Here is a 25,255-nt window from a genome sequence, read left to right on the forward strand (position 1 = left end):
TGCAATTAACCGAGTGTGAAGGAATAAAAGGGAAATGATTAAAAAAAAAAAAACCACTGCATTTTATCATGCCCTGAAATCAGACAATTCACTTTAGTTTAGAAGTGCCCAAAGGCCCCTGAAAGCTATGGCGAGGGAGTTGGTTTTTATCAGGGAGAGAGAGTTGGAGGCTCCCCCTCGATCAGCGTGGAGGAAGGTGAACTGTGCTCCTGGCCAAGGGAGGGGTGCGCTTTCTTCCTGGCTTCTGCATTTCACATTCGGTTTCAAAGGCTGGGTTTAAGTTCCAAATTCCTCTTGATACAGCTGTGCATGTGAGCAAGGCATGGAGGAAGACTGATGGATCTGGCCTGGCAGCGCCCCGTGGGCCTGACATGGCTGCCCCACACAAGGGGGGCACAGGGAAGCCCTCCTGCGGCCTGCCTGCTGCAGCCTGCCTTGCTTCTCCCTGCCTGCTGCTGTCACAGCTTACAGATTTTGTGAAGTGTCCCCTGCTGAAAGAGCTCTGGAGCAAGTGTTTTAATGGCAGCTAGGGACTGCCGAAATACTCGATGAGCTCTGAGCTCGTGTAGGGCCTGTATTGCCTGTTCCTCCTCTGCTACATCGTAAGCCCTTTGGAGGCAGCAGCCTGAACAGCAGAGCTGAGGAGCTGGTGTACCTTCATGTGCTGGCTTTGTGGGAATGTTTAAGGTGGCATGCTTATTCTGAATGCCAGGTGTCTCCATAGCTGTCTTTCTGCTTTAAAAAAAAAAAAAAAAAAAAAAAAAAGGCAAAAACCACTTAAAAACATTCTCTTCAGTAGTTTCTTTAGTTGTTTTTCTGCTCTTTCCTTATGAAGGTGGGTGGACTATTCTTAACAAAAAATAAAAATTGTAGAAACAAAAGAGCACAGTGTAAGTGTGTCCCAAAGTGCAATTAACTTGTCTGTGCAAAAGATGACAGTCTTCAGCATGCTGGCAGTGTGTGACTGTGGTATGTGCTCCTGTGACTCCTGACATCGGTGGCTACCTGTGGTCAAAGTGTCCTGTGCAGCTGGATGTCCTGCACGTGTGAGATTTGATAAAAGGATTGTGTCCTGCAAGGGTATGGCTAGCTTTTGATTTGTATTCTTTGAATCCACTAGGATGGATATTACCTCTTTTCATGCTAATTTGGAGAGATAATTGTTATTCCCCCCACTTCTTAGCACTTTATAATCGAGTCTTTCAGCTTCAGTAGTGAAAGTAGTGAAAAGAAAGTGTCATATACATCTCAGCTGTTTTACTGCTGCATGATCCCTCCTATTTGTTCTTCCCTTCGTGTCAGTCTTCACTGTGCTTACTGATTGACTGCTGGTCTCTCTCCTGGGAATAGTTTCCTTCCCCTTATCCATGAGACAACTTGAATGTTCTTCCTTAATTTGCCCTCTTCATGACCAAACTGATAGGATTCGGCCCCAGCATCCACCCTTTTCTGTGGCTGGAGAACTTGCTTTGCAGACTTGGCTGCACATACAAGTCTTCTGCTACAGAGCTGAATACTTCCTCCATCCAGAACTCTGCTGACGCTGCAGGTCATGTCCTTGCGTTACCTGAATACCAAGGAAGAACCCCAAAGTAATAAAAAAAAAAAAAAAAAAAAAAGCTGTTATTGCAGTCTCAGGACCTGGTTGTTTCTGCAGGTGAATTGCAAACTCTTCTGTACTGTTAAGTATTTTTAAAAGTATATAGATATTTGGAGAAGTGTTATTTGTAGAGGCTTCATCAGGACATGTTTGAAAATGATCAGGTTGGCTTTGTTTTGTATAACAGCAGTAAACCTAGTTAGGTACGTGCTTGTCTGTGTGTGGCTGAGAAACAGGGAAGAAAATTCATGCTATATTTATATTTGCTAGTGGATACTGTATTTGAACTTGTTATTCTTGGCCTGAAATACTAACTAACTTCCAGCCAGCTCTTAGCTTTGCTATTTAAGTGACTCTAAGTAGTCTTTAGAAGTTGGACTTAATGGAGTTTGAACTGGCAAAAGGAAAGAGCTCCTTGGCTGGTCAGGAGAGATATGCCCCACAGGGTGGAAGCAGGCACTTGTGCTGGTTTCGCTTGACTGCCAGAGTGCAAAGCCTCGAGGCATGAGTGTGGCACAGCATGGAAGGCACAGCTTTGCTGCATCTACTGGGAATCTTGCAGGGAGCTTATTTGCACTGTGTAGTGGGAGTATTCTGAAGGAGGAGAGTATCTGGCAGACGTGATGGTGTAAGTGAATTAGCCTTAACCCTGGAATAGACTTTCATGTGGGTAACTGAGTATTGCTGCAATGTTTCAGCCTGACCATTACTGTTTTTCATCTCTGCACAGCAGTGTATGCAACTTGGCAAATACTTCATGAAGTTGATTTTTATCTCTAAATACTTTTAACCTTTACACCCCTCAAACCACATTCATCTATGTTAGAGCAATGTGTTTGTGCTTAGTCCCAGACACATTCTTCAGACTTAAGGAGCTTAAATGGGAAGATTCTGTTCCCATACCAGCTTTAATTTTTCTCTTAAGTTTGGACTTATCAAGTTGTCAGAGCGTTTGCTGCTCCCAAATCTCTCTCCGTCTCTGAGAAGGAGTCTGTTCAGAACACACAAATCACTTGGTCTCCCAAAGTCCAGTGGGTGACCATCCTCCTAATGATTGTTTACAGAGCTTCGTGAACACAAAATTAATCTTTTCCTCAGCACAACATAACTTAAGTTGGTGAGTGGTTTCCTATTGACAATGCTTGTTAAGCTGCATTAACTAAATATAATTACAGCATACTCAGTTTTTACATGTGTGCACAAAACAGAGAAAAAATAATTTGGATATCTTGGTGATACCTAGTACTTAATATGTTGATTTCTTACTTGCCTTTCCCATATATTAGCTTCAGAGAACCATAAAAAAGAGTTTATTGCTATTGCTGGCAAATATTTGAGTGTGTTTATTTCAACATTTTCAATTTCAAATCCTAATGGTTCTGGGATCTTTTCCAAAATGTAAAACGTAGGACAGTTATATTTCTCTGTACTTCAAACACAAATACCTAAGCTTCTTATCTGACATCAGAAGCACCTGATGCAATATGTGTTTTGTCAACCCTAATTAGGGTTGGAGAAAATTTTTCATTAGCTGTTGAGTGCAGCCTTATGCTACAGACTGGAAAGTCAAGGCAGGAAGTACAAATGCACTCTACTCTGTATCTATTAACATGTTCACCCAAGCTTGTTGAAGTTAAGGCCCTGGATCAGGGCCTCAATTTTTTTCAGTAGTACTTAAACTTACAGCTATGTTCTTTTTATAAAACAAAAAAACAGCCAGGGGTGGGGGCAGGGGAGGGAACGCATCTGAAGTGTTTGGTTTGCCACCCTCGCTGCCCAAAGTCACAGTTTCTCTGCTACCAGACCACAAGCCATTTTTCAGTATTAGGTTCTACCTCTACCACAGCTCCAAGAAAGCACAGGGAGTCACGTAATGAATAATGTCCGTATGGATTTTGGTAGTCTCCTATCTGCCTTTCCCCTCCTTTCCTCATACAAGAGGTGCTGACATGGATACAGATAAATGTTGCCCTGCAATGGCTCCTCCGAGTTTGCCTATTGTTTTTGGTTATGTTCAGCTCTCCTGGAAGAAGTACTATCCTCATTCTGTCCTACAACTTTCTGTGCAAAGCACCTTAAACTCTTTCCTTATCTCTTCTCTCTTTCTTACCCAAGGTGCATCCAGTAGCTTAATGCTGGCAACTTGGATTCCTCTTCATATACTGGGCCTGTTTTTTCAGTCATAACTAAACATTTTTGGTCTTCTTTCTTGAGAACAGGTAACTGGCTCAAGCCCAAAATGGCTGAAATAACTTCTTCACCCTGCGGCCACCATCTTGTCTGTCATGCAGGCCTGTTCCCTGAGCATTGCTGAAATGATCTATACCTGTCTTCACCTGCAAGCCATTTAAGTGTACCGCTTACTATTCTTTACTACCAAGGTTATGTTATGGAATTCTCTTGGAATGGTGAGCGAGGAAATGAACCCAACTTGGCTTAATTCCAACTGGATTATTACGAATTGGATAAAAATAGGCTTTTAGTGGGTCTGATCTGCTGAGATCTTCAGGACCCTTAGTTGTAGAATAAAAGGGTAATACTTAAGAACAAGAATGGGCAGATTTTGCAGTGATGACAAGTGCCAGGATTCAAATTATGCAATATCTGCATCATGTTTTCCAGACACTGAGATCCGTGAACTGGTCACATTCCTGACCCACGTGCATGTGCCCTACATGCATGCCACAGAGCTGAATTACTTGCTTGCCAGAATAGCCTGTTCTTGGGTAATACTGTGTATCCAAACGCAGAAACAGTTTTCTGAGTTTTCAATTTCACTAAATTGGTGACCTTATTTTCTTTGCATTTGATTTAGTGTAGTATGTACATCATTTTAAATGTGGAGACAATATTTTCTTTTCTAATGACAACCAGGAAAAAAAATTGACTAAAGAAACACAACTATATTGCTCAGCCCATAAAATTTTTTTAAATCACCTGTTAACACCATTCCTATTTTCTTCATACTCCTACCCTGTTTGGCACATCTAGCACACCTGAAAGGGTGGTGTGATAGCAGAGAACAAGGGAATGGCTGGGCCACTTCTACTCATCAGCTTAAATCTACGTGAGCCTAAAGTTAGTATCCATATATTACTCATAAGATCTGCTCAGATCTCTTTATTTCTGTTTAATTCAATGCAAGATTTCAGCTACCATTGTGATGGGAGAAATTTGGCACACCTTGTTAAGTTTTAGTCATATTTTGTGCTCTTTCCCTTAAATTGCTGAGGGGGAAAAAAAAGATCTTTTGCTCAGAGAATAACTAACTATAGCTGAGCCTAGTGCTCAAAGCAAGCTTTTTGGTAGTGCCCAGTCATTGTGCTGGTTTCTGAATGCGTGGGTTTTATACACTCAGTCATAATACCTGCTGTTTTTTTAGTGTTACATTTGTGGTCTAAAACGTGTCTGATTGCAATCTGGTAATGCTTTCCCAATGCTCGTGCAGTGCAGTCTGTCAGTATTTGGTATGAGCAACTGGTTTTGCTATTAGAACAATCCAGTGGAGTCCAGCAATGACAATACTGTACTCTTCTTCAGAGTTCTGCTGTTGCTTCTGAAATGTTTTCTTCTAGCATAAATAATTGTTATGGCCCAATAAATAAATTGGACTAATTAGTCCAATTGCTTCTTTATGATAATTAGCTCTGATCTGGAAACCGATCCTTTATACTAGTAGCCAGGTAACGCCTTCCTTTAAGGAGCAGTTCTCCAACTCGATCTTCTATTTATTGTTGCTTAACCAGTTCATGTTTCATAACAAGTTTTCATGCTTAAGTTGATACAGTCTCATTAAAAGCTTTGCAAAAAAATCCGGTGAATGTGTATTTACTAGTCTACTGTGCAGTCTATTCTTAGAATTTGAGAGGCAATTTTTTTATTCACATTGTTGTAGCGAGAGTACCGTAACAGCTGGTATGCCTGCCGCAGAGTGAAGGCTCACTAAAGCGGTAATTCTCTTGAGTTCCTTGGCATGAATAGGCATTGCAGCAGTATTTTTTTCTCTTAAGAGCTACTTTAATGTCACGGCTTCGGAACACGGCAGCGTCAGGAGCTGATGCGAATTTGCTGGCTGTACAGAAGCAAGAGGATGCTCCGTAGTGCCCTGTAACTTCTGCACACCGGTAACCTCATTCGATTTTTGTCATTCCTTCTTTCTGTGAGTTATTGATCCCTAGGTACCAAGGTGTGGGGAAAGGCCATCTCTTTGTGTATTTGGGATGGAGGATCCGAAGCAACTTTGTTTATACAGAAGCATATTGCAGCTTTTGAAATATAACATCTGAATGGTCTAGCGCTTCGTAAACCCCCTTTGACTTAATTTCCACAATTTTCCTGTTTTGTTGGAGAGCATGTACCTTTTTTGGCTGATCGTCGTGCAGATCAGCAAGTCTTCAGTGGATGCTTTGAAAGCCTCTGAATGTTCTTTGGATGAATTTTAATTATGGCCCCGTTGCTGTTCTTTGCAATCTAAAGAAGGCCTGCATTCATAAGGGTTACTGCATCTGTGAAGGATGAAGAGCAAGTAGGAATGATGAACTCCAGTCGTCATGAATGGATGGATTGTCCCGGGCATTTGGTCATTTGGCAGTATATTGTGATGTATTTGGGCTGGCAAAAAACATTCGCTTTGGGTAGCATACAGGTTTTACTAAAAGCATAAAAGAGTACTCAGAGGGAATGTATTCTGAGACAGCATGTGATGTACCAGTGTGGATCCCAAGTGTGACTTGACTTTGTTTATTTTTCAGGAAAAGCTTGCAACTTTAGATACTAAATCTGCCTTCCATTGTTAGCTGTGCTTGTCCTGTCAGACAGGTCTTATCAAAAAGCTACCTGCACTTTGGCATGGGATGCTGTGTTATGTTATACCAGGAACACTGAAGAAGGGAAATTTTGCCATCTTGGTTACGATCTGAGTTGATTCAGAAGGCTGAAACATCCTCTGTGTTTGCAGGTAGAAATAGCACTGTGACCAAGACTTGCATGGTGTTGGCTGTAAATGAAAGCTTTTACATGATGTTCTGGTAAGCAGTTGAGTGGTTCTGTCCCCAGTGATACCACTGCCTTCTGAAGAGTGTGATGCTGAGGAATACCTGGTCAGTGGGCAGCTGCTACACCACTAGGTGTAGTGACCCTTCCTGTACCCGTAGGTCTGCAGCCCTTCCTGCTGCTCCAGTGCCAGAGCAGCTGAGTCACATCCAGTGTTACCAGCTTGCTCTCCCTAAAGCACTCTGGCTTAACTACTGCCAATAATTGAAACAGGTAAAATGTTAGAGGGCTAGTGCAACATCATTTAAAATGAAGAGTTAGAATGAAACTGTTCAGCGAAGTGTTTTGCAAGGTGTGGGTAACTACTGTGCCAGGCACCGACTGTGCAGGTCGGAGTGGACTTGTCTTCATCACTGGGGCTTCCAGTTCCATCACTACTAGTTGACCTGGGAACTGCACAAGCAAAATACAACACTCATGCTGATGGTGGTCTTATTTACTGTGCACAGAGTTAATATTCTGATCTAAACAATGTGGTGATTTTTTTTTTTTTGCTTTGTTTTGTGGGTTTGTTTTCACTGTAGAATCTGGCACTTCAGGTGTTTTGGTTGGGTCAACAAGCAAATCTGGGGCTTTTTCGAGACACCTACAGTTAGATATAGCCCTTCCTCAATAGTGTGTTGCTAGTGACAGCTTGTCACTAACAGCAAGTCTTGCATAGAGAGTCTTTGAACAGCAAACTAAGAGCTTGAAAACAGTCACTAACTGAGATATGTAGTTGGAAGAAGGAAGTTGGGGGGGAAAGATTTGCTCCCTTTATGAGGATATAGTGCTGTATGCTATATTTAAATGTGTATTTTTGAATATTGCTTTCATTCAGACTTTTGGTGGAGTTGCTTTGCATGCAATTGCCATCTTTAGGACCTTCACCAATAGTGGCCTTGAGTGCACAGTGATGTGCTTTTTTTGCAGATCTCTGCTAATGCATGTGTGTTCCCTGACTGGGCGTGAATTCATGACTGCATTTCCTGACATCAGGACATCTATCGCTATTGCTGATAGAATTTACTAATTGAATGTTTGTGTTTCTGTAGACACTAGTTGTTCAACTGTTACCTGTCAGGCTTAACTTGCGTTGTTATATTCATGTCAGATATTCTTTTTTCATGGTACTCTGATAATTTTGATAGGTCACAGTGAAGAACTTGCCTGTATAGAAGTACATTCATGCAAACTGACTACCATACTACTTCTGGCATAGAAAATCAATCTATGATGTCCAACGTTGCTATATCCTGGTCACCTGGACTCCTGGGGTATTTCACCAGGCTTTTGGAAACTGCAAAAGCCACAATTGTCACATTCAAAGCATGTTCTGGACCAACCTGTGCTCTGCATGTATCAGTCCTAATCTAAGGCGACATGTGGCTGTCAGTGTACCTAGCTCATGTGTCAGCTTCTAACTGTGCTAGTCAGGTTGTGTTTCATCTAGGGCTTAGGAAACCGTGCTTCTAGCAGCAGTGAAGATGAATTCCTACATGTGTGAGACAGAGGGTCCCCAGAACAGCAAATGTCCGTATCTTGAGAGGTCTGCCTCACTTGCATTGTGGTCTCTTCTTAGCTTCAAGAAAAGAGCTTGTAAGTGATAGGTACAAGTCTCATCACGTCACACATCCCTCCTGAAGTTTTCCTTGCTCCTTCTCCTGTTCTTTAGGGATCCGATCACTGGAGATTGACCAAGCCATCTGTTAAATCCCTTAATGTGTTTGCAGGGGAGTGCTGTTACTCCATCTCCCTGGTAGGGAACTGTGACAAGGAAAGAGATCAGGAGCATTCACTGAACCTCTTACGATGCCCGTGACAGGGATTTTTTCCTTAGTGTAATCTCAGATATGATTTCACGTACCAGTGAAGCTTGGAAAGCCCAGTACTCTTGCAGGCAGACCTCTAAATGCTTACTGGTGTAAGAATGCGAAGTCATGCCCCTTGTGGGAAGCCCCTTGTGGTTGTCAGCATCGCCCAGAACCTCTTGGGCACAAGCCTTGAATCCAGCTCTGCAGACAGCGTGATTTCACTGTCAGGCTTTGTCACTCTTAGAAAAAGACCCGCCTTCTGGTGATATCCTTTCCAAATTTTACCAAATAGGATGTGGGCCAAGTGTGCAGCAGCCTCCTGTGAGTTGTAACTTGTCTGATCTCAGAGTAAATCCCAGCAGAAGTGAGTGAGATGGAGACTGGATGTCATTGTTAAGCTGACTCGGTGCAATGTTCTTGTGTTCTGCCTGCTCTGGGAGCAGAGGGGGGATTCTCCAAAGCAAACTGAAATTCAGGTTATTGCCCTGCATATGCAAAGTGGGAAACACTGAGTGCCCTGCACAAAAGCATGCTGTTGGAGTTGAGATAAAGTTACAGTAGTTGTAATGGAGGGAAGACACAAGTAGGGGAATGCAGCTCTGTGCAGTTTTGGTTGCAGCTTCTTTGCATTTTGGTGACTGTTTTTTGTCTCAGCTTCCACGGCTCATGGCAGTCTGCTCTTTCCTCCCTCTCTGAGCTGTCCATGTGCTCTCCCTGCTCCAAGATCTGTGGCTCTTGTGGCATCCCATGAGCTTCTGTGCTGTGGTAGCCTAAGTAGATACCATTTTTGTTATTAATCTTTCATAACCAGTGACAAAACCATGATGGGAGCATCCTTGGAGATGCTGATTGATAAGCTAGCTCAAAGTTTTTCTAGTGTAGTAAGTGATGTCTTAACACCTGCAACAGTCTCTTCTGTCTGCTGTCACTTTTTACTCGGTCTGGACTTTTTTTGGATCCCCTTTAAAAAAAAAAATGAGGTTTTTAGTTAAGTTTTTACAGCAAATTTAATTGAAATCACAGGCCTTAATAAGGATATGACTTAAGCCTAGCAAAATAACTCATTCAGTTTTATTTGAGAGAACTTGCCTTGCTTTTAAGAAACTCTTCCTCAGAAATTGAAACTGAGAAGTGTCATTTTTCTGATATAAATATTTTCTACTCTTTGTCTGCAAAAAATCCGAAGTTACTTTCATACAAGTGTGCCTTTCACAAAATCCACAACAACGTCAGGTGAGGACATCCTAGAGACCGCTCAGACTGTCAGTGTTGGATTGCAAGGTCTTAAGTCTCGTTGGCATCTCTGCAATTTGTTAGGCCTTAATATTTTATAAACCTGATGCTCAGGAATCTCAGGGATGAGAGGAGTTCTTTAAAAGTTGCCTTGTGACTTTGAAGTTCTTTCCAGGCTCCTTAAATTCAGAGGTGTGCTCGTAGCACGGCGTTGAAGGCTAAACCAATAATAATTGATGTCGTGGCTCCATACTTCTGTTGTATTCACATCTTAAGCTCTTTGCAGAAAGAATGCTTTACATAGCACCTCTTATCCCAAATCTGCAAGCTCAAGTTCAAGGTTGCTTTTGGAACAGCTACCCTTTCTGATTTTTGGGCTGCTTAAGCGAAAAATTCATCTTCCTTCTTTCTGCAAATCCTCAGCCAGTAAGTTGTTTTGTCTCAGTTCCAGGAAGTCATGCACATTTATTATAAAAAAAAAAAAATAAATAAAAAAATCTTGTGACACTGGCGTATTTCAACAAGGAAATCTATGCTAAATGTCATAACACCTTTTGAATTAGTTGTGTGTGTGTGTAGGAAGCTGCCTAGCTGAATTGAAAAAGCACTGCTTTGAGTTGCGTGGTTTGGGAGTTAGCAGTTCAATTTTCTAGAACTCTTATGGGGGAAAAAAAAGTTGCAATTTTGTGGCTTAAAAATGGACCATTTTTAGGTTTCAAAAGTGATTATTAGCAGACATCTAAAGGAAGAATATATACATATTTTTCCTGTTTTATTTTTCTGGAGACTTGAGTAAAGCAAAAAAAAAATAATCAAAGTTTGTTATAGATGGAAGTCACAGCTGGTTTGTAAGATCACCTCATTTTTCTCCTAATGTGTCCTTAGAATTTGAACTTGAGCTTGAACTTTTAGTTTTTTAGACTGAAGTCAGTGCTTATGCTTCAACACTATAATTTTTGTTTGCAGTTGATTACTGTTCATGTCCCCCACCTTTCTTGATGAACAACCTGAAAGATGAATGTGTGGGAGCTCTTGCAAACTGCTAATAACTTCTTTTTAAAAGGCAAATCATTAAATAAAACCTCTTCTCTTTAAGTGCACCATGGATTTTCAATGTCTGAAAGAAAGGAACTTCATTTATAGTACCCCTGTGGCTTTTTTTTTTTTTTTTTTGACATAAATTGTGCAGGGGAGATCTAATGTCTGTGGGGTGTAACTGAACTCAATTTTACAGTGTATTAAAGCTGTGCATTCTTCTGGGGCGTAGGGAGTAACCTGTTGGGCTGAAAATGCTCCTGCACTGGTGGGCTGGAAATCCCGGACAGTGGGATTAAGGGAGAAGATAACTTCTGGCTGAGAGTTTGGAGTTGCAGTGGAAGGCACTGGCAAGCCTGGGGTTTGACTGTTGACTGTTTTCTGTTAGAGAGGAAGCTTAAGCCCTTGGAAAGGGATGAGAGAACAGGACTGTGTTCTGCAGGGGCTATTTGTTGATCCTTGTGGCTTCCTTGAACTTCGGGGTGTGCACGATGGCTGTACCACCACCGTGGTTGGTGGAGGCAAAACAGAAGCTTACAACGAGTTGTTCCTGATAAATTACCTCCAGTGAAGCAAATCTGCGGTCTTTGTGTGTTAATTACCAATCAAGCTTGTGTGTTGAGAGTATTAATAAGGTGCACATACATGCATGGCCATTGACCCACAAATTCATATGGTCACCGACCTCAGAGTAAGTACTTACAATAAATAAATAAAAAAAGTAAAGTTTCAAGAGGTGTTTTTCCAATTTTCCGAGTGTCCAAATAACCATCTCTTAACCACGCTGCCTAAAAGCAGTAGTACCAGCATGTGATTTTAAAACTAAGCAGCTTTTTGCAAAGACTCGAATGCTCTCTGAGCACAATTCTCCTTGTGAGCAGTATGGACAGATTTGGGTGAGCTCAGCAAGGTGGTGTAACCGGTTATCTCCACAAACCGATGTTTCGGGGAGTTTTGTGTTACATTGAACTATTTATGATACAGGAGTCCTAACAGCCATGGTGCTGTTAAATGAGGTGCTTTTTTTGTGGTTTGGGATGGCAGCTGTGGGCTAGACAAAGTGTTTTATATGGTATTGCACGTTGTTGTGACTGGCACTCGTGTTATTCCGTCAAGCATCTTTAGTCTAAGAAAAGAGTATATTTGGAGAAGTGAAAGTGACGTGAAGCCAGAATTAGCTGATGCTGTGGTTTGCTTAAACCTGAATGGAAAAGTTTCAAAGTCAGGTGGCTGATTATTTAAAGACGTCTCATGTATGGTGAAGGACATACTTGTGTGGTGAGCAGCAGCGCCGGGTTTCACGGCCTGCTCATCCTCTGTGCTACCTCGTGTGTGGGTGCAAGCCAGTCCCTTGTCCTTTACTTTTACAGGAGGTGGGAGGTGTTCACGTTCCTCTTTGCAAATGTGTACGTTGCCAGGTTTTTATACATATGGTATGCGGTTAATTCTTCTTTTGAAAGCAGCTTCAGCAATTTTATAAGCAAACTACTTACAAGTAGTTAACCCCTTGTGATTGTCATGAAATGGATTGACATGGAAGCCATGTCATGAGAAGCAAGGTAAAGTTTGGAGGGTATATTGGTGACAATTTCCTGAAACAGTCCCAAGTGTAGTGTAAAATGAATGAAATAAATAGATCCTTCTGGTCTTGGTATTCTTGTGAGAGGGTATCAATTCAACTTGGGATGCAAGAGTTGCTTTGTGGTGATTATTTTGCATATGCCTAAATCCAAGATCTTACTGTTTAGGTTTTTGTTGCTGTTAAAATAGATTTTGTGGAAATCCCACTGACTCGATCTGAGAACCTCTTACTATTTTCTCTTCAAGTTGTATCTTTGGAGAAAGCATGCAGAGAGGAACGGATGGCCAGAAGACAGCATAAATAGCTACATGCATGCAAAATGGTTAAGATAAATATAGTCTCATGGGATGCACTGTGGTTCTGATCATGTAAGTGAGATCATCCTTTGGAAAAATGTTTTACTCCTTACCTTTCTGCTGTTTTAATGCCAAAGGGTCTTGCAGCAAGCCCTTGAGGTGTTAGTAGGTGCCCTGGATGTCACTAGGTCCTATTTTTCCGTGTAGTGGGGCTTGGCTGCTGTTCAGCTGAAATAAGTCTGATCCTACTGGATCTCAGGTGGCACCTTGTGGACTAGGAGGGGATGTGAGCTCACCAGTTCCCAACCACCTCTGTCACACCAGTGAGATGTGCTGGGGTTAGAGTTGAGGTGGGATGCAGATGAGACACAGCAGAAGCTGCTCGGGCACCGTGCTGACACCAGTGGTGCTAAAAAGATGGAAGGGATGGCAAAAATGTCAGGTGAGAACAGCGTTTGAGATCTGTCAGGAGCAGGCAGGGAGGCATCAGTCTGCAGTGGGAGCAGAGTGAGGAGGCAGAGTGGGAACTGTGGGGTGAGCTTGGTTAGAGGAAGGTAAAGCATGTACTGGTTTTGGAGGGAGCACGGTAAGAGGCTGGGAATGGCTCCTGGGGAATGGTACAGGCATGGAAAGATGGAATAGGTCTCCTGTTAAGGCTGTGGGTGGGTGTTGCAGTAACAGGACTTCAGTGATCACACATAGTGACCACAGGAAGCCATGGGGTTGTCATCTTCCCACCTTCTCTGGCGTCTGGATCACTGCATTTCCCTGGAAGCTGTGACCTGTCTCACATACAAGCACCAGTTGCCTCAGCAGAAAGGATTTCCTTGAAAATTCAGTCAACTTTTAAACTTTCCGTCCTGCAGGTAGGAGGCTGTCTTGTTAGTAAATGGATGTGGCTTGGAGCAAAAAGACGTTGCAGGGAGTATTGGGTAGTACTCCTTAAAACCTTTGAACACCTTTTTGATGCAGGTTTTAGCCTGTTCACCTTGCTCAAATGTCTTCAGTCTGTTCTTAAGGCTTTGCTTGGGCCACTGTCCAAATCAGAAGATCCCAGAAATGTTTTTCAGGATGAAGGCTTCTGTACACTTCTGTAAACTTGCAAATATTTTTCAGATGACCAAAGGCTGGTGGCTGGGATATGGTTTGTTGTTTTTAGCAAGAAAACAGGCTTATCTGTAGTTCACAGCTCTTCTTGTAGCTGTTGTGGAGTCTTTGAAACCAAAGCCATGCAGAGATGGATATATTTCCTGCCTCTTCCCTTTCCACCCTCTCCCTGTGTCAAACAGGGATCTCAAAAAGAGATTGCTGCTGCTGCTTAATGAGTTTCTGTTGGGTTTGAGATTGAAGCCAGACTGCTGCAATGACAGATTAATAACTCCTTCTGCTAAGCTTTATGGCATATGCATTGGGGTGAGGGGAGTAATTATTGTCTGGGCTTTTTTCTCATATATAGGAAAGCTGCTTTTCTTGCTAGTGCCTCAGCCAGGTGGTGATATTAGTGTAAAGGTTTCTTGTACCAAACAGCCTGACATTATTCTTTTTTGGCCTCTGAGGAGCTCGCGGCCTCCCGTTTGAGGTATACCAAATGTTTTGTGTGTGTATATATACACAAATGGAGAGAAAAGTAGTAACAAAACATGATTGAATAGAAAGTTTTCTGCTATATAACATAGAGCTGCTCCCCCTCTTTATTTTTCTCAAGGTGCCTGCTAGAGTGGTCATAAATGTGCCTGGGGAGAAAATAAATAAATAAATAAATGTATAAAAAATAAAATAAATCTGTGTTTGGGTTTTCCCTTGTCTGGTTTAGAGGTCTCTGTTGAAAGAGATGCTTCAGCCCTGCCCCTGCAGCAGGGGATGGCACCAGTCGCAGCTGGTGCTGGGTTGCGAAGCCACTGCTGCATGGGGAAGGAAAGAAGGAAGGAACTGCCCTGCGGTTGGAGTCAGTGTTCTCGTGGTTGCCCATTGCTGCTCATGCCTCCAGGAACGTGTATGGCTTTAGTTATGTGTATGGTTTTCACTGCTTTGGGCTTTATTGCTAGGAAGGAATGCTTATTTCTGGAAGTACAAAGAATCTTTTAAAATATGTATAAAACGCTTGACAGCAAATGCTTTAAGAACATTGCCTGAAATGATAATTGTGCTATAATTGAACCTGAAGGCACACAGACAGTTTACTTGCAGACTCTTACCTGTAATCTCTGACAAACACTTAGAAGTTGCCTTTTATAACTGCAGTATCTTCTGTGTGAGGGTGTTTCTTGAAATTGTCTTCTCTGGCTTGCCCAAGCTGTTCCACTGAGTCACTGCTGAAGCTGGGAGCTGTCAGGAGCCTTGACTCATGGTCCCATGCTTGGACCAGGGGCCACATGCCCTTACCACAGGACAGCAATTTCTTCCAGGAAAGCTGTTGAATATGTGGATTTTGTTCAACTCTTTTCTGAATGTTAGATTCCAGGGACAAGAGGGTGGGGGAATACAAGGAACAACTTTTCTTGCTGGTCATCAATTTGCTATACACTTGTGGTCGTGTTTGTGGTCACCACCTTGCTAATGGTGCCTACTCATCCCTCCCAATTAATAGGAACGCACTAATGTTTCTGGGGTTATTGCTGCCCTGTGTAAATGTGCAGGTCTGTGAAACTGTAGTTTTTCAGATCACTGACCGCCAAAGCAGTCCTCTGCCTTTTGATAGTTATATTTTTAGATGCCTTTTTCCTCTCTTAAACCTTTTCTTTAACCCTGTTGTCATTAAAGAATAAAGTACATCTGCCGCCTTCTGTAGTTCGTACTCTCTTGACCGTGTCACTTCACGTGAGTATGTAGATCGCACTAATATGACATGACCTGAAAAAGAATTAAATCTCCTCAGACAAAAGCAGAGCCATCAGACTTAACAGTTAGTCAGAAGGGGTTTTTGGCCATCAGACGCTCCTGTGGCCTTTCTGGAAACCAAGGTTTTAGAGAAGGCAGCAGTGTGTATGGGGTGTGTGTGTCTGGCAGCATCAAGTCAACAAGTTAATTTGATATTTGGGTGCTGTGCAGCATCTCTAACCTTTTTGAGTAATCTGTTTGTTTAAATACAGAGCTATGCCTAGGTTGGTTTACTGATTTTTTTTTTTTTTTCAAGTGAATAAAATACTTCCTACAAAAATGCCCTTGATAGCATACCACTCGCTGTGCCTACAAGGAAGAATTAGTGCAGAGTGACATTAATCCACACCTTGTTTGCAGTCTTTTAATGCCCTTATCTAAAATAGTCCTAAGGCAGTGACAAAGCATGACCTTGAATCTGTTATTCAACACTTCAGATTCTGGATATCCCCAAAGTTTCCTTCAGACTTCAAGAAAGACCTGGCACCGCATGCTTCCGTTGCCTGTTGGAAAAAATACTCTTTCACTGAAATGTGGTGAGGGCTCATCCTGTAGTTATGCTGCTGAACCTAAACTGCCAAAGACGAGGATTATTTTCAAAACAAGTCTCATCTTTTGCAGAGATGTGACAAGCTGATGAATCCTGGGCTGGAAGCATTGCACCCTTAAGAAAGTAATTAATGGTAGGTGGTGCTGAGTGCAAGACACTAACAGAGGGCTGAAGCTCAGCAGTGTCTGGCTTGCACCTTCTTCGAGGGATTGTACAGCAGTGTCCCTCTGTACTGCAGTACGTGGAAAGCACAACGAGTGGCAAGCACACGGTACAAAGAGTGTGTTGCTAGCTGGTCTGCAGGTGGGACGTAACATTTGATCTGATTATTTTAGGTGCAGCACTGCTGGCTCAGTTCTGGAACAGAAACAATACTTGAATTCTTTTCTTTGTAAGAAGTGTTGAAACTTCCTGATGATAAATCACTGAAAGGTGAAGGTGTGGGTTGTCAAGTTCAGAGGCTGACCCTGTATTAGGAAAAACACTTCCTGTTTTTTTAAAACTGTGGTATCTCGATGCACACAAACACCCTATGGTAAAATAAGCTGTGTGATAAATACTGTGTATTATTATTATTAATAGTCTTCTGCCTTGAAAATACTTGAGCAGGGCTTTCTCTCAACCTTCTTGCTGTTTTTTATCTTTTGTTTCTTGGTCCACAAGCTGGTAAAAAGTTCATTTTGGGTGTATGGAGGAAAAATCTACGCACTCGAATGTTGTGAAATCCTTTTTTACATACTTGCTTTTGAAACACGTAAGTATTTCACTTGGTGTCACCTTGGACCACTGGGAAGCCAGGGTCCCACAAGTACCCAGAAAATGCTCTGTGCCTCTCTGGCTGTGCATCAGCAGTGCTGTCTCTCATTTAAACAAAACTTCAAAGCCACAGAAATCCCCAAGGCTGGCCAAGGAAACAGCAAAGTTGCTTTTAAAGAAACCTTTGCTATATAAAGTACCTGTCTGGGGGTCCAAATCTTTGCAGGAAAGAGTCTGAATCGCCGAATTAACCCAGGTGGAAGGACCTCTGGAGGTGGTCTCATCCAGCCCTCTGCTCAAAGCAGGCCCCTGCAGGCTGCACTGCTCAGGGCAATGCTCATGTGAGTTTTGACTGTATGCAAGGATGGAGATTATGCAGCCTAGTCTGGTGCTTATCCACTTTGCTGTGTGGTGGCTTTTTCTTAGATTTTGTGCGTGTGTTGCAATACATTTGTTGCTTTTAGACCTAATCACCATGTACTTTTCAGAGAAATCTTTTATTCTCTATCTTCCCAGTAGGTAGCTGTAAACAGCAGTAAGGCCTCCACTGAGTCCCCTTCCTCCTGAAATGCAGTTAGTACAAGTTGTGCTCCACAGGGATGGTGCCTCAGTGGTCTGTACCCAGTCCTCTGCTAGGAGTGGACAGAAGAAAAGGTATCTATCTACAGGTTTGAGTTCACCCACTGATCAAGTTCAGGTTCACAGTCTGAATTCATTGACTGAGCTGTGTGTCTTGGAATGTGGATCCGCCAGTTCTGAAGGCTGCTGACTGCTGAAGCTCCCTGAAATCTCAGGGCTAATTCTTCTAGAAGAGGACTTGGCTGGAAAACGACGCAACGCTCAGCCCTGACCTGGGACAGGCATTAGTTAGTGGTTGTGTGTGTCTGAGCTCAGTCTCACAGCAGTGACTTCTGTGCTCAAACAAAAGCAAAACTAAATATGCCACACAAAGTGGTGTTTTGTTGGATTGGTGTTAACTACCTCTGAAGTTTTTATCATCACTACAGCTTTCTTTTTTTTAAAAAAGGAAAAAAATAGTCCTAGCTTTTTAATGCTTTATTTGCAATAAGATGCTCTTTGTGTACCAGCTGCATGATTGGCATTGTACAGGCAGCGCAGTGGCAGGAATGCTTTCTCTGCTACAAGTGAGAGCGCAAATCATGCGTAGGCAAGACATTAAGTATTAATTTTTGAATTTATCTTTCCTGAGTCTTTATGAGCAGTGATGTAAATCTACGACCATTACCACAAACAAATTTTGAAAGTAAGGCTCTTCTAAAGTTTTGCAGTGTTTATACTTCACTTCTAGCTCTCTCTTGTGACAGTCTTGCAGTAAAAGGCAGAGCTGGTTTAGTGGCCCTTGAGGTTTCTTTTTAAAGAGCTAAAGTGTTCAAGTGTTCAGACAAATATTTGCTCCATTGATCCAAGTTCTCTATAAACTCTTCATCAGTGAACCTGTGCAGGATGAAAGTAGCATGGGGAGTGCGTTATTCCTAGCCTCCGTCCCTCTTCTTGCCTCCAAGTGAGCAGTAATGCTACACCAAATTTGCGCTTGTATTAGCATCCTAGAAATTGCTGCTAAAGTAAGTCTAGAGTATCCCACTAAGCTTGTCCATCAAGCGGCTCCAAGTCTTTTTCTTTGATGGCCTTTTTCTGCAGCTGTGACTCTGTTGCTCTGGAAATGGTTGAAGTCAGGTATCTAGAGAGAGTTCATAAAGGATGAACTTGCTCTTTCTATAACACGTGATGACGGGCAGCTTAGAAAGGCATCGTTTGTGAAGCTGTAAATTAGGCAGTTCGGTCTGCCTGAAAGGTGCGTAGGTCGTTGTTGTTTGGGACCTTTTGGGGGATGAGTAGGTGTATAAGCTTTCTTAATGTTGCTTTATCGGGTTAAAATAAATAAATAAGATGTGGAAGTGAGCTAACAAGTCCAGGAACTTTTTAGTGTGTAGAAGAGTTGATGTTCATTGGAAACATGAATGCTTCCATACGCTTTTCCACTTACACTTTTTCATCCACATAAAAACTTTGAAGTTTTTTTTAGAAAAATATTCATGACTCAGCCTTTCTGCAGCTTGCCTCTGTCAAATGTGCCCAGCCTAGAGTATTTCACTTTAATGCTCAAAACCTGTCACTTATGAACTATATAACACAATGCCTGTAGCTTTGTAAGATTAGGGAACTGTTCCAGTCTTTTGAGTGGTTGATCTTCTGATCTGCTTAGTTTCCCCCCCACACACCTGGTGAAGCTGGCCGTGGGATTTGAGTGGCCTGTTGGCCCCTTGTGTTTTCATACCTATTTCCTTTCAGGACTGAGCCCCATGCAGCTGTAACCACTTCACAGCACCTTTCCTTGACCAGCTGCCACTGCTTCTGACGACCTCCTCAGTGTTGGCCATCCCAAGGAAAAGCAGTAGCTGCAGACCTTTGTCTTGGCTGTGTCCTGCTGCTGGTGGTTTTCCCAAGGTTGCTGTGGGTAGAGCTGCAAGACAGCCTGACAGCAGGAATCAGAGGCTCTTAAACTGCATGGTGCTCAATGTGAAGGTCATCCAGCTTGGTGTTTTGTCAGTAGAAAGCGTATGAAAGCAGGATATTTCCCAGTAGCTGTGGTAGCTGGGCCATGGGACAGTGAGGGTTAAAGTATGTTTAACTTCAAACAGTAAGTATGCGTTGCAGATGTAATTGTCGTATCTTCAAAACCAGATTTAAAATAACTGATGTATTTTATTACAGGGGGAAAATGTATGAGTGGCTCACTCATATCCAGTTGTGTAATACAATCACATCCTGCTCCCTCTAGTGCATCCTCCTAATACAATAGCAACAAAGGTTTCCCTATTTGCTTTTGAAATGAATTCACTGAATGATGCTCTCTGAGCCTAAGAAGCTATTATGTCAGCCTAGTAGTAGTATAGATCTGGTTTTGTGCCACTGCTATGTGTGCAAGCTAATCTGTAGAGTTTTTATTCTTGCTTCTGATTTACTACAGGGTTTTGGCTGATCCCGGTTAAATCAATTTTTAAGACTGAAAACCTTCTGGGGGTATTGTGTGAGCTCGGTTGTCTCTGTCTAGGGATGAGGAGAGTGAGAACAGCAGAAAGTTGTGGCAGTTTGACTAGTTGGGTTTGTAGAAAGCATCTGTAGCCATTACTGGCAGTGCAAATGGCTTGAGGCTGACTGGTTGTAGCCTGTCACTGTGCATAGCTGTGTTTTCGTTGCATCCACGATGTGTAGCTGAAAAATACTCTGAGGTCATGAGGAAGCATGCGGAACATAACTCTGTATTTCAGTTGTCAGCATTTGAAATTTCAGAAAGTAGTCTTGTCTTGCCAAAGTCTTCATCCTGTGTGTTCTCTTTGAGTATACATATCTCTTTTCTAAATGAAATATATGCTAATACTCCGCTTAGGTTTTAATGATCATGCTGTCATTATGGTGTATTGATGGCAGAGAAGGGGGACAAGTGGGTAGCTAGCCACTTGAGTGTCACAGCTATTGTGTTACACCTTTTTTTACATTAAAACTACTTTTCCACTCTGAACCTGAGGACAATGAGGAGGCTTAGTTTGGTTGGAGGGTTCTCTTTTTTTTTGTTTTGTTTTATTACAATTTGATTACTCTTTAGTCCATGCCATAAAGATTTTTTTTTTGGTGCTGTGTATTTTTTTTCTTGTTACACCTCATTTATGCTCTGGCTAACACCTGTCAACTTTATTTACCATCTGGGGGGAAAAAATCTATGGATGCAGATTGGTCACAGACAGCAAAGCCAGCATTAACTACTGACCTGTCGACAAAAGGATCATTTCTTATTGATAAATATCCATCATCACCTTGCAGCTGTCTGCAACAAGGATTAAATCACAGACTGTTTTAAGGTGGTGGGGAGACTTTAAGAGGGCATCAATTTGTGTACTTAGCAGTCCAAAGCCACTCTGACTATTCTTATCCATCTTTCTGTGGAGTCTCGTTCATTCCACAGTACCTTTAAAAAGGAATGGTGCTCAGTTAAAATGTTATACTTCCAAGATTCCTGGCATTGTCCTTCTATTAGGTTACCTCTGTTTTTTTTTCCTCATGCTGATGCATCTCTTGTTGATAAAGTTTTCTGGTAGGATTTTATTTAGGCTGAGTGACTCTTAGATTGATGAATCTCATCATGTCTCCTGTGATTGCTTAGGTGCCCCTTGCTTTATTTTTATTTTGTGAAAGACATGCAGCTGACTTTTGTGCATATAGTATGAATTTTAGCTGCAGAATTTATAAGTATGCAGGAGATTCTGCATCTGCCATTGTTAGCTGGCTTAGAGTTGCTAGGCAAAAAAAAAAAGCTGCATCATTGCTGCAGCTGTGTTCCAATATTTTACAGCGAATGGTTTCAGTTAAGTTATGGTCTCATGTTTTCAGCAGTAATTCGTCAGCAGTGGTGTATCTACTCATTTCTGCCCTTATGAAGGTGAAATCCATTTGTTGTGTCCCAGTGCTTGGCCTCTAGCACAACTCAGCATTTACACATTAGAGGTGTGAATGAGGGTGAGGAAGAAGAGACATGAAAGTGAGTACTTTTGTCACTGTGGGCGGAAACCAGATTTTACAAACTCATCAGTAGTTTCAATGTGCTTGGGGCATCTCTTCCTTTGCAGGAAACTGGTAGTAGCAATTCGCTGCTATAAGTGTGCAATGCTTGTGAGGTTCCTGCATTATACCTTAGCTGATATTCAAAACTCAGCAAGGAGGTAGAGGAGTGGCAGATCAGCCTCATGGATTTTTAACTCTCTTCTTCCAGGACTCATCGTTGGGGTGATCCTAAGGTACGGGACTCCCTCTACCAGCGGCCACGATAAACCATTCAGCTGTTCGCAGGAGGACAGGCCGTTTACGACCCTGCTGGTCAACGTCAGTGGGAAATTCTTTGAATATACGCTCAAAGGGGAGATAAGCCCTGGGAAGATCCACAACGTGGAGCAAAATGACATGTTGCGAAAGGTGAGGCTAAACCATTTCTTGTGAATGTGTGCTGCTTGGCTGTGTTTTTTCTGCAGCTCCCTCCTTCCCCTGCCATTTGGATGTTAGGTAGTTTCAAATGTCTGCATATCTGGTGGTAACAACACTTCAGTGCTGAATTCAAAAGCACCTTCTGTGCTCTAGCGCTGCTGGCAAAGCTGTGTTCTGCTGCCAGTGTGTAGTTCTTCCCCAAAGCCCTTGATTGCTGCTGGAGGCTTAATGTACACTGTTAACATCTGTACAATTCATGAAAGCTAGCTGAGCAAAAAAAGCTTTCGTTATCATCTCTGATGCTGCCTTCTATACTACAATATATGGGAGAAAACGGATAGTGATTGTTTCTTTGTTTTGTCCTTGGGTTTTCGAATCTGTTTATTTTCAGGAAATAGTTGCTGCTTACATCCCTGTAATCTACCAAACAAGACAATCTGGTATTGGAAATGAAATTCATTTATCAACTGTTGCTTGCATCTGCTGTTTCACTGCTTCTATTCAATAGCAGAAATTAAACACCCTTTGTGTGTAGCAAAGCTAGACTTTGAGGTATAGGATTGCCACTTTAGGACCGTAACCTAAAAATGCTTTTCTGTGACTATGAAGAGAATGTGGGTGACTGTTCATATGTACCTGTCTGCTAGAGACAACTGAAATGAATCCCATGCTGGGAGTGCACACTTGTGCTTGTATTCTAGCCTGTGTTTAGATACGAGGTGAAGAGGGCCTAGATAGCCTCGTGTGTGAGGGTCTTGTTTTCATTCTAAATGTTTGAGTTTGTTCCTTAGTCTAGTGCAGTCTGTCATGGATATCTTCAGTATCCACTGAAATATTTGGAAGTGATGAGTGATCCCAATTCCTGAAAACCAGACTTGTATATGAATTGACTGGCAAGGGGGGGGGGAACGCAACAACAAAAAGTACAAATACATGACTGTCATGTATTACAATAAGAGATACTTTCTCCAGTATCCTTTCTATTAGACTTTTTTTTATTATTTCAAAAAGGGGACTGTATTTGGGATTGTAAGACTGTAGTTACTGATGAATGCAATGTTTCTTTTCCTAGATGCTCTTCAGTATGAAAAGCTGTAGCTTTTTGCTGCTGCATCTGTATAGAGCTGGCCAATATTTTGGAAGGTCAACTTGGCCAAAAGTTTGTTATTTCAACACCTAGAAATATTTGTTGTCAAAAAATGAAAGAAGAAAAAGACCTAAAAATTTGTGTTTGTTTCTAACTAGTTTCGCACTTTTTATTTTTTTTAGGTAACATTTGACCCAGAAGTTTTTTTCAACATTCTGTTGCCTCCTATTATCTTTCATGCTGGTTATAGCCTGAAGAAAGTAAGTGTAATCATTTCCTGAGGAAAATAGCCTTTTCTTAATGAGAGACTGCTGATCTGTTCAGGATCAGGATTTGTTCAGGACCATTTGTGTGACAATAAGAAAAATCTGATTTCCTTCATAGATGGTTAGCTCATACTGTTAACTCATACTGAATTTTTTAACAAAGCAAACAAAACAAACAAAAAAAACTATAAACGTATTAAATTGATGATTTGTTTTCCTTTGAATATTACCAGAAGTTAATATCAGTTACATTTAAAGTAGAAGATGTCCCACTATGAATCATGTTGGTCCTTCTGTAATGTCCAAAATGCAGTAAATTACCCTGAGAAGGGGACCCAAACCTGAATCCCAGTGGGAGTGTTCCAGATTCTGGATGACAGAAGGTCATCTTCAAGTGGTGCTTGTTTTTATTTTTGCAGTTAACTCATATCTATCTATATATTATATCTAAATATTTGTTATAAAAATATTTTTGGAAAGCTTCCTGTCAGTGAGCTCCATGTAAGATTCGATACTTGGTTCAGATTTGATATATTCAATTTATTGCAGTTGGACAGAATTTACGTTGCAGTAATCAATTGATTTCTCTAGAAAGCACCAATAAAGGCAAGCATAATAATGCACTGTTTGTTTTTGAACAAGTGATATAACTTCTTTAAATGAGTATGTAAACCTTTTTTCTTATGCAGAGACACTTTTTCAGGAATTTGGGGTCAATTTTGGCCTATGCCTTCTTAGGAACAGCAGTCTCTTGTTTTATCATTGGGTAAGTGAAATCTGTACTATCTGTTGCTATTTTTACTAAAGCTAAAGTTGAAAAGTACACATTGAGCTATCTAGATTGTCTTAGTTTTGTGATTTGTTTGATTATATTTGTGAATATTCCAGACAGAATTAAAAGAAACTTCTGCTGAGATCTAACTTTTAAACAATGCCGACCCTTCAAACAATATTGTCAAGTTCAATTGTCAACAATATTGAATCACTTGACAAGAGTACTAGAGAGCAGCGTTCTGTTTTTAATGTCATGTTACAGTACAAAGTGAAAGCTTGTTAGACTCCTATTAGAATTAACTTTATCCTGAATTGTAGCCACCACTTGTAATAGAATTTTAGCTCTCGGACTTCTAGAGATGTTCCTTCCATTGTGCATGCAGTATCTCTCCCCCCCTTCACCCCTTGATATACGTGTATGCGTAATTTTATATGTATATGTACACAGACATTTGGTTAAAGATAATCACATCGGTTTACTTGCATACGATCACTTATGCAGCTGGTATTGCTGTGTTCTTGGCTATTCTGAAATACAGAAATTGCATAGAGAGAAATACAGAGTTGCATATGAGACTTTGGCTCGTGTCTCTCAATTTCACTAAAGAGAAATATGTTAAAAGCTATTCTTAGTTCAGAGCTTTTTCTGTGTCTTTGTGTACTGTGGCAGAACCAACACTGAGGGGATTTCTGAGCACAGAAATGTTCCCTGCAGTGGAAAAAGGAAGCAGCCTGGGGAGTTTGTGCTAGTTGTATGAGCAAATCTTACACTGTTTGCTGATTTTAACTGTTAAATGTTGGATCATATCTCACTCTTTGCCCAGTTCTTGGGAAAGAGAGAGAACTGAATTTTGAGAGTTCAGTGTTAAACTGCAGCAATGTCTCATGGAGCTCTAGAATAACAAAGCCCACCTGAAATACTGTTGCTTGTGGTTTTGCTTTGACTGTCTGAAATGTGCCAGCTCGTTTTACTTGGACTGTTTAATCCTCTCTCCTCAGGAATCTCATGTATGGGGTTGTGAAACTAATGAAGTTGGTGGGACAGCTCTCTGGTAAATTCTATTATACGGACTGCCTCCTCTTTGGAGCAATAATATCTGCCACTGATCCAGGTAGCTTGCTGAACAACTTTTAATAATCTTCTTAAAAGATCCTGTTGCTAGGATTGTTGGCTGTATAGCACAAAGATATTAATTGTACTTTATTTCCAGTTACGTTGTGCTAGTATCTCTGATCTTCTGTGAAATGCACATAAATGCTGGGTGCTGTGAAAGCTATTCTGTAAGTTTGTTGATGTGATAGTATGTTTGGGGACAAATCCAACTTTCCTGTTCATTATATGTTATTTTAAATATTTTT

At 41.5% G+C, this 25,255-nt stretch overlaps 1 protein-coding gene across 1 annotated transcript in view; it reads left to right on the forward strand.

The window, feature by feature from the left end:
* Window positions 1-25,255, forward strand: part of SLC9A7 (solute carrier family 9 member A7) — a 66,874-nt gene that overhangs the window by 7,666 nt on the left and 33,953 nt on the right. The window contains 4 exon segments of the mRNA XM_035558169.2: window positions 21,561-21,760; window positions 23,039-23,116; window positions 23,812-23,888; window positions 24,896-25,008. Coding sequence (XP_035414062.1) covers window positions 21,561-21,760; window positions 23,039-23,116; window positions 23,812-23,888; window positions 24,896-25,008 — 468 coding nt within the window.

Source organism: Cygnus atratus, chromosome 1 (genome assembly GCF_013377495.2).
Source record: "Cygnus atratus isolate AKBS03 ecotype Queensland, Australia chromosome 1, CAtr_DNAZoo_HiC_assembly, whole genome shotgun sequence".
In the NCBI taxonomy this organism is placed as follows: domain Eukaryota; kingdom Metazoa; phylum Chordata; class Aves; order Anseriformes; family Anatidae; genus Cygnus; species Cygnus atratus.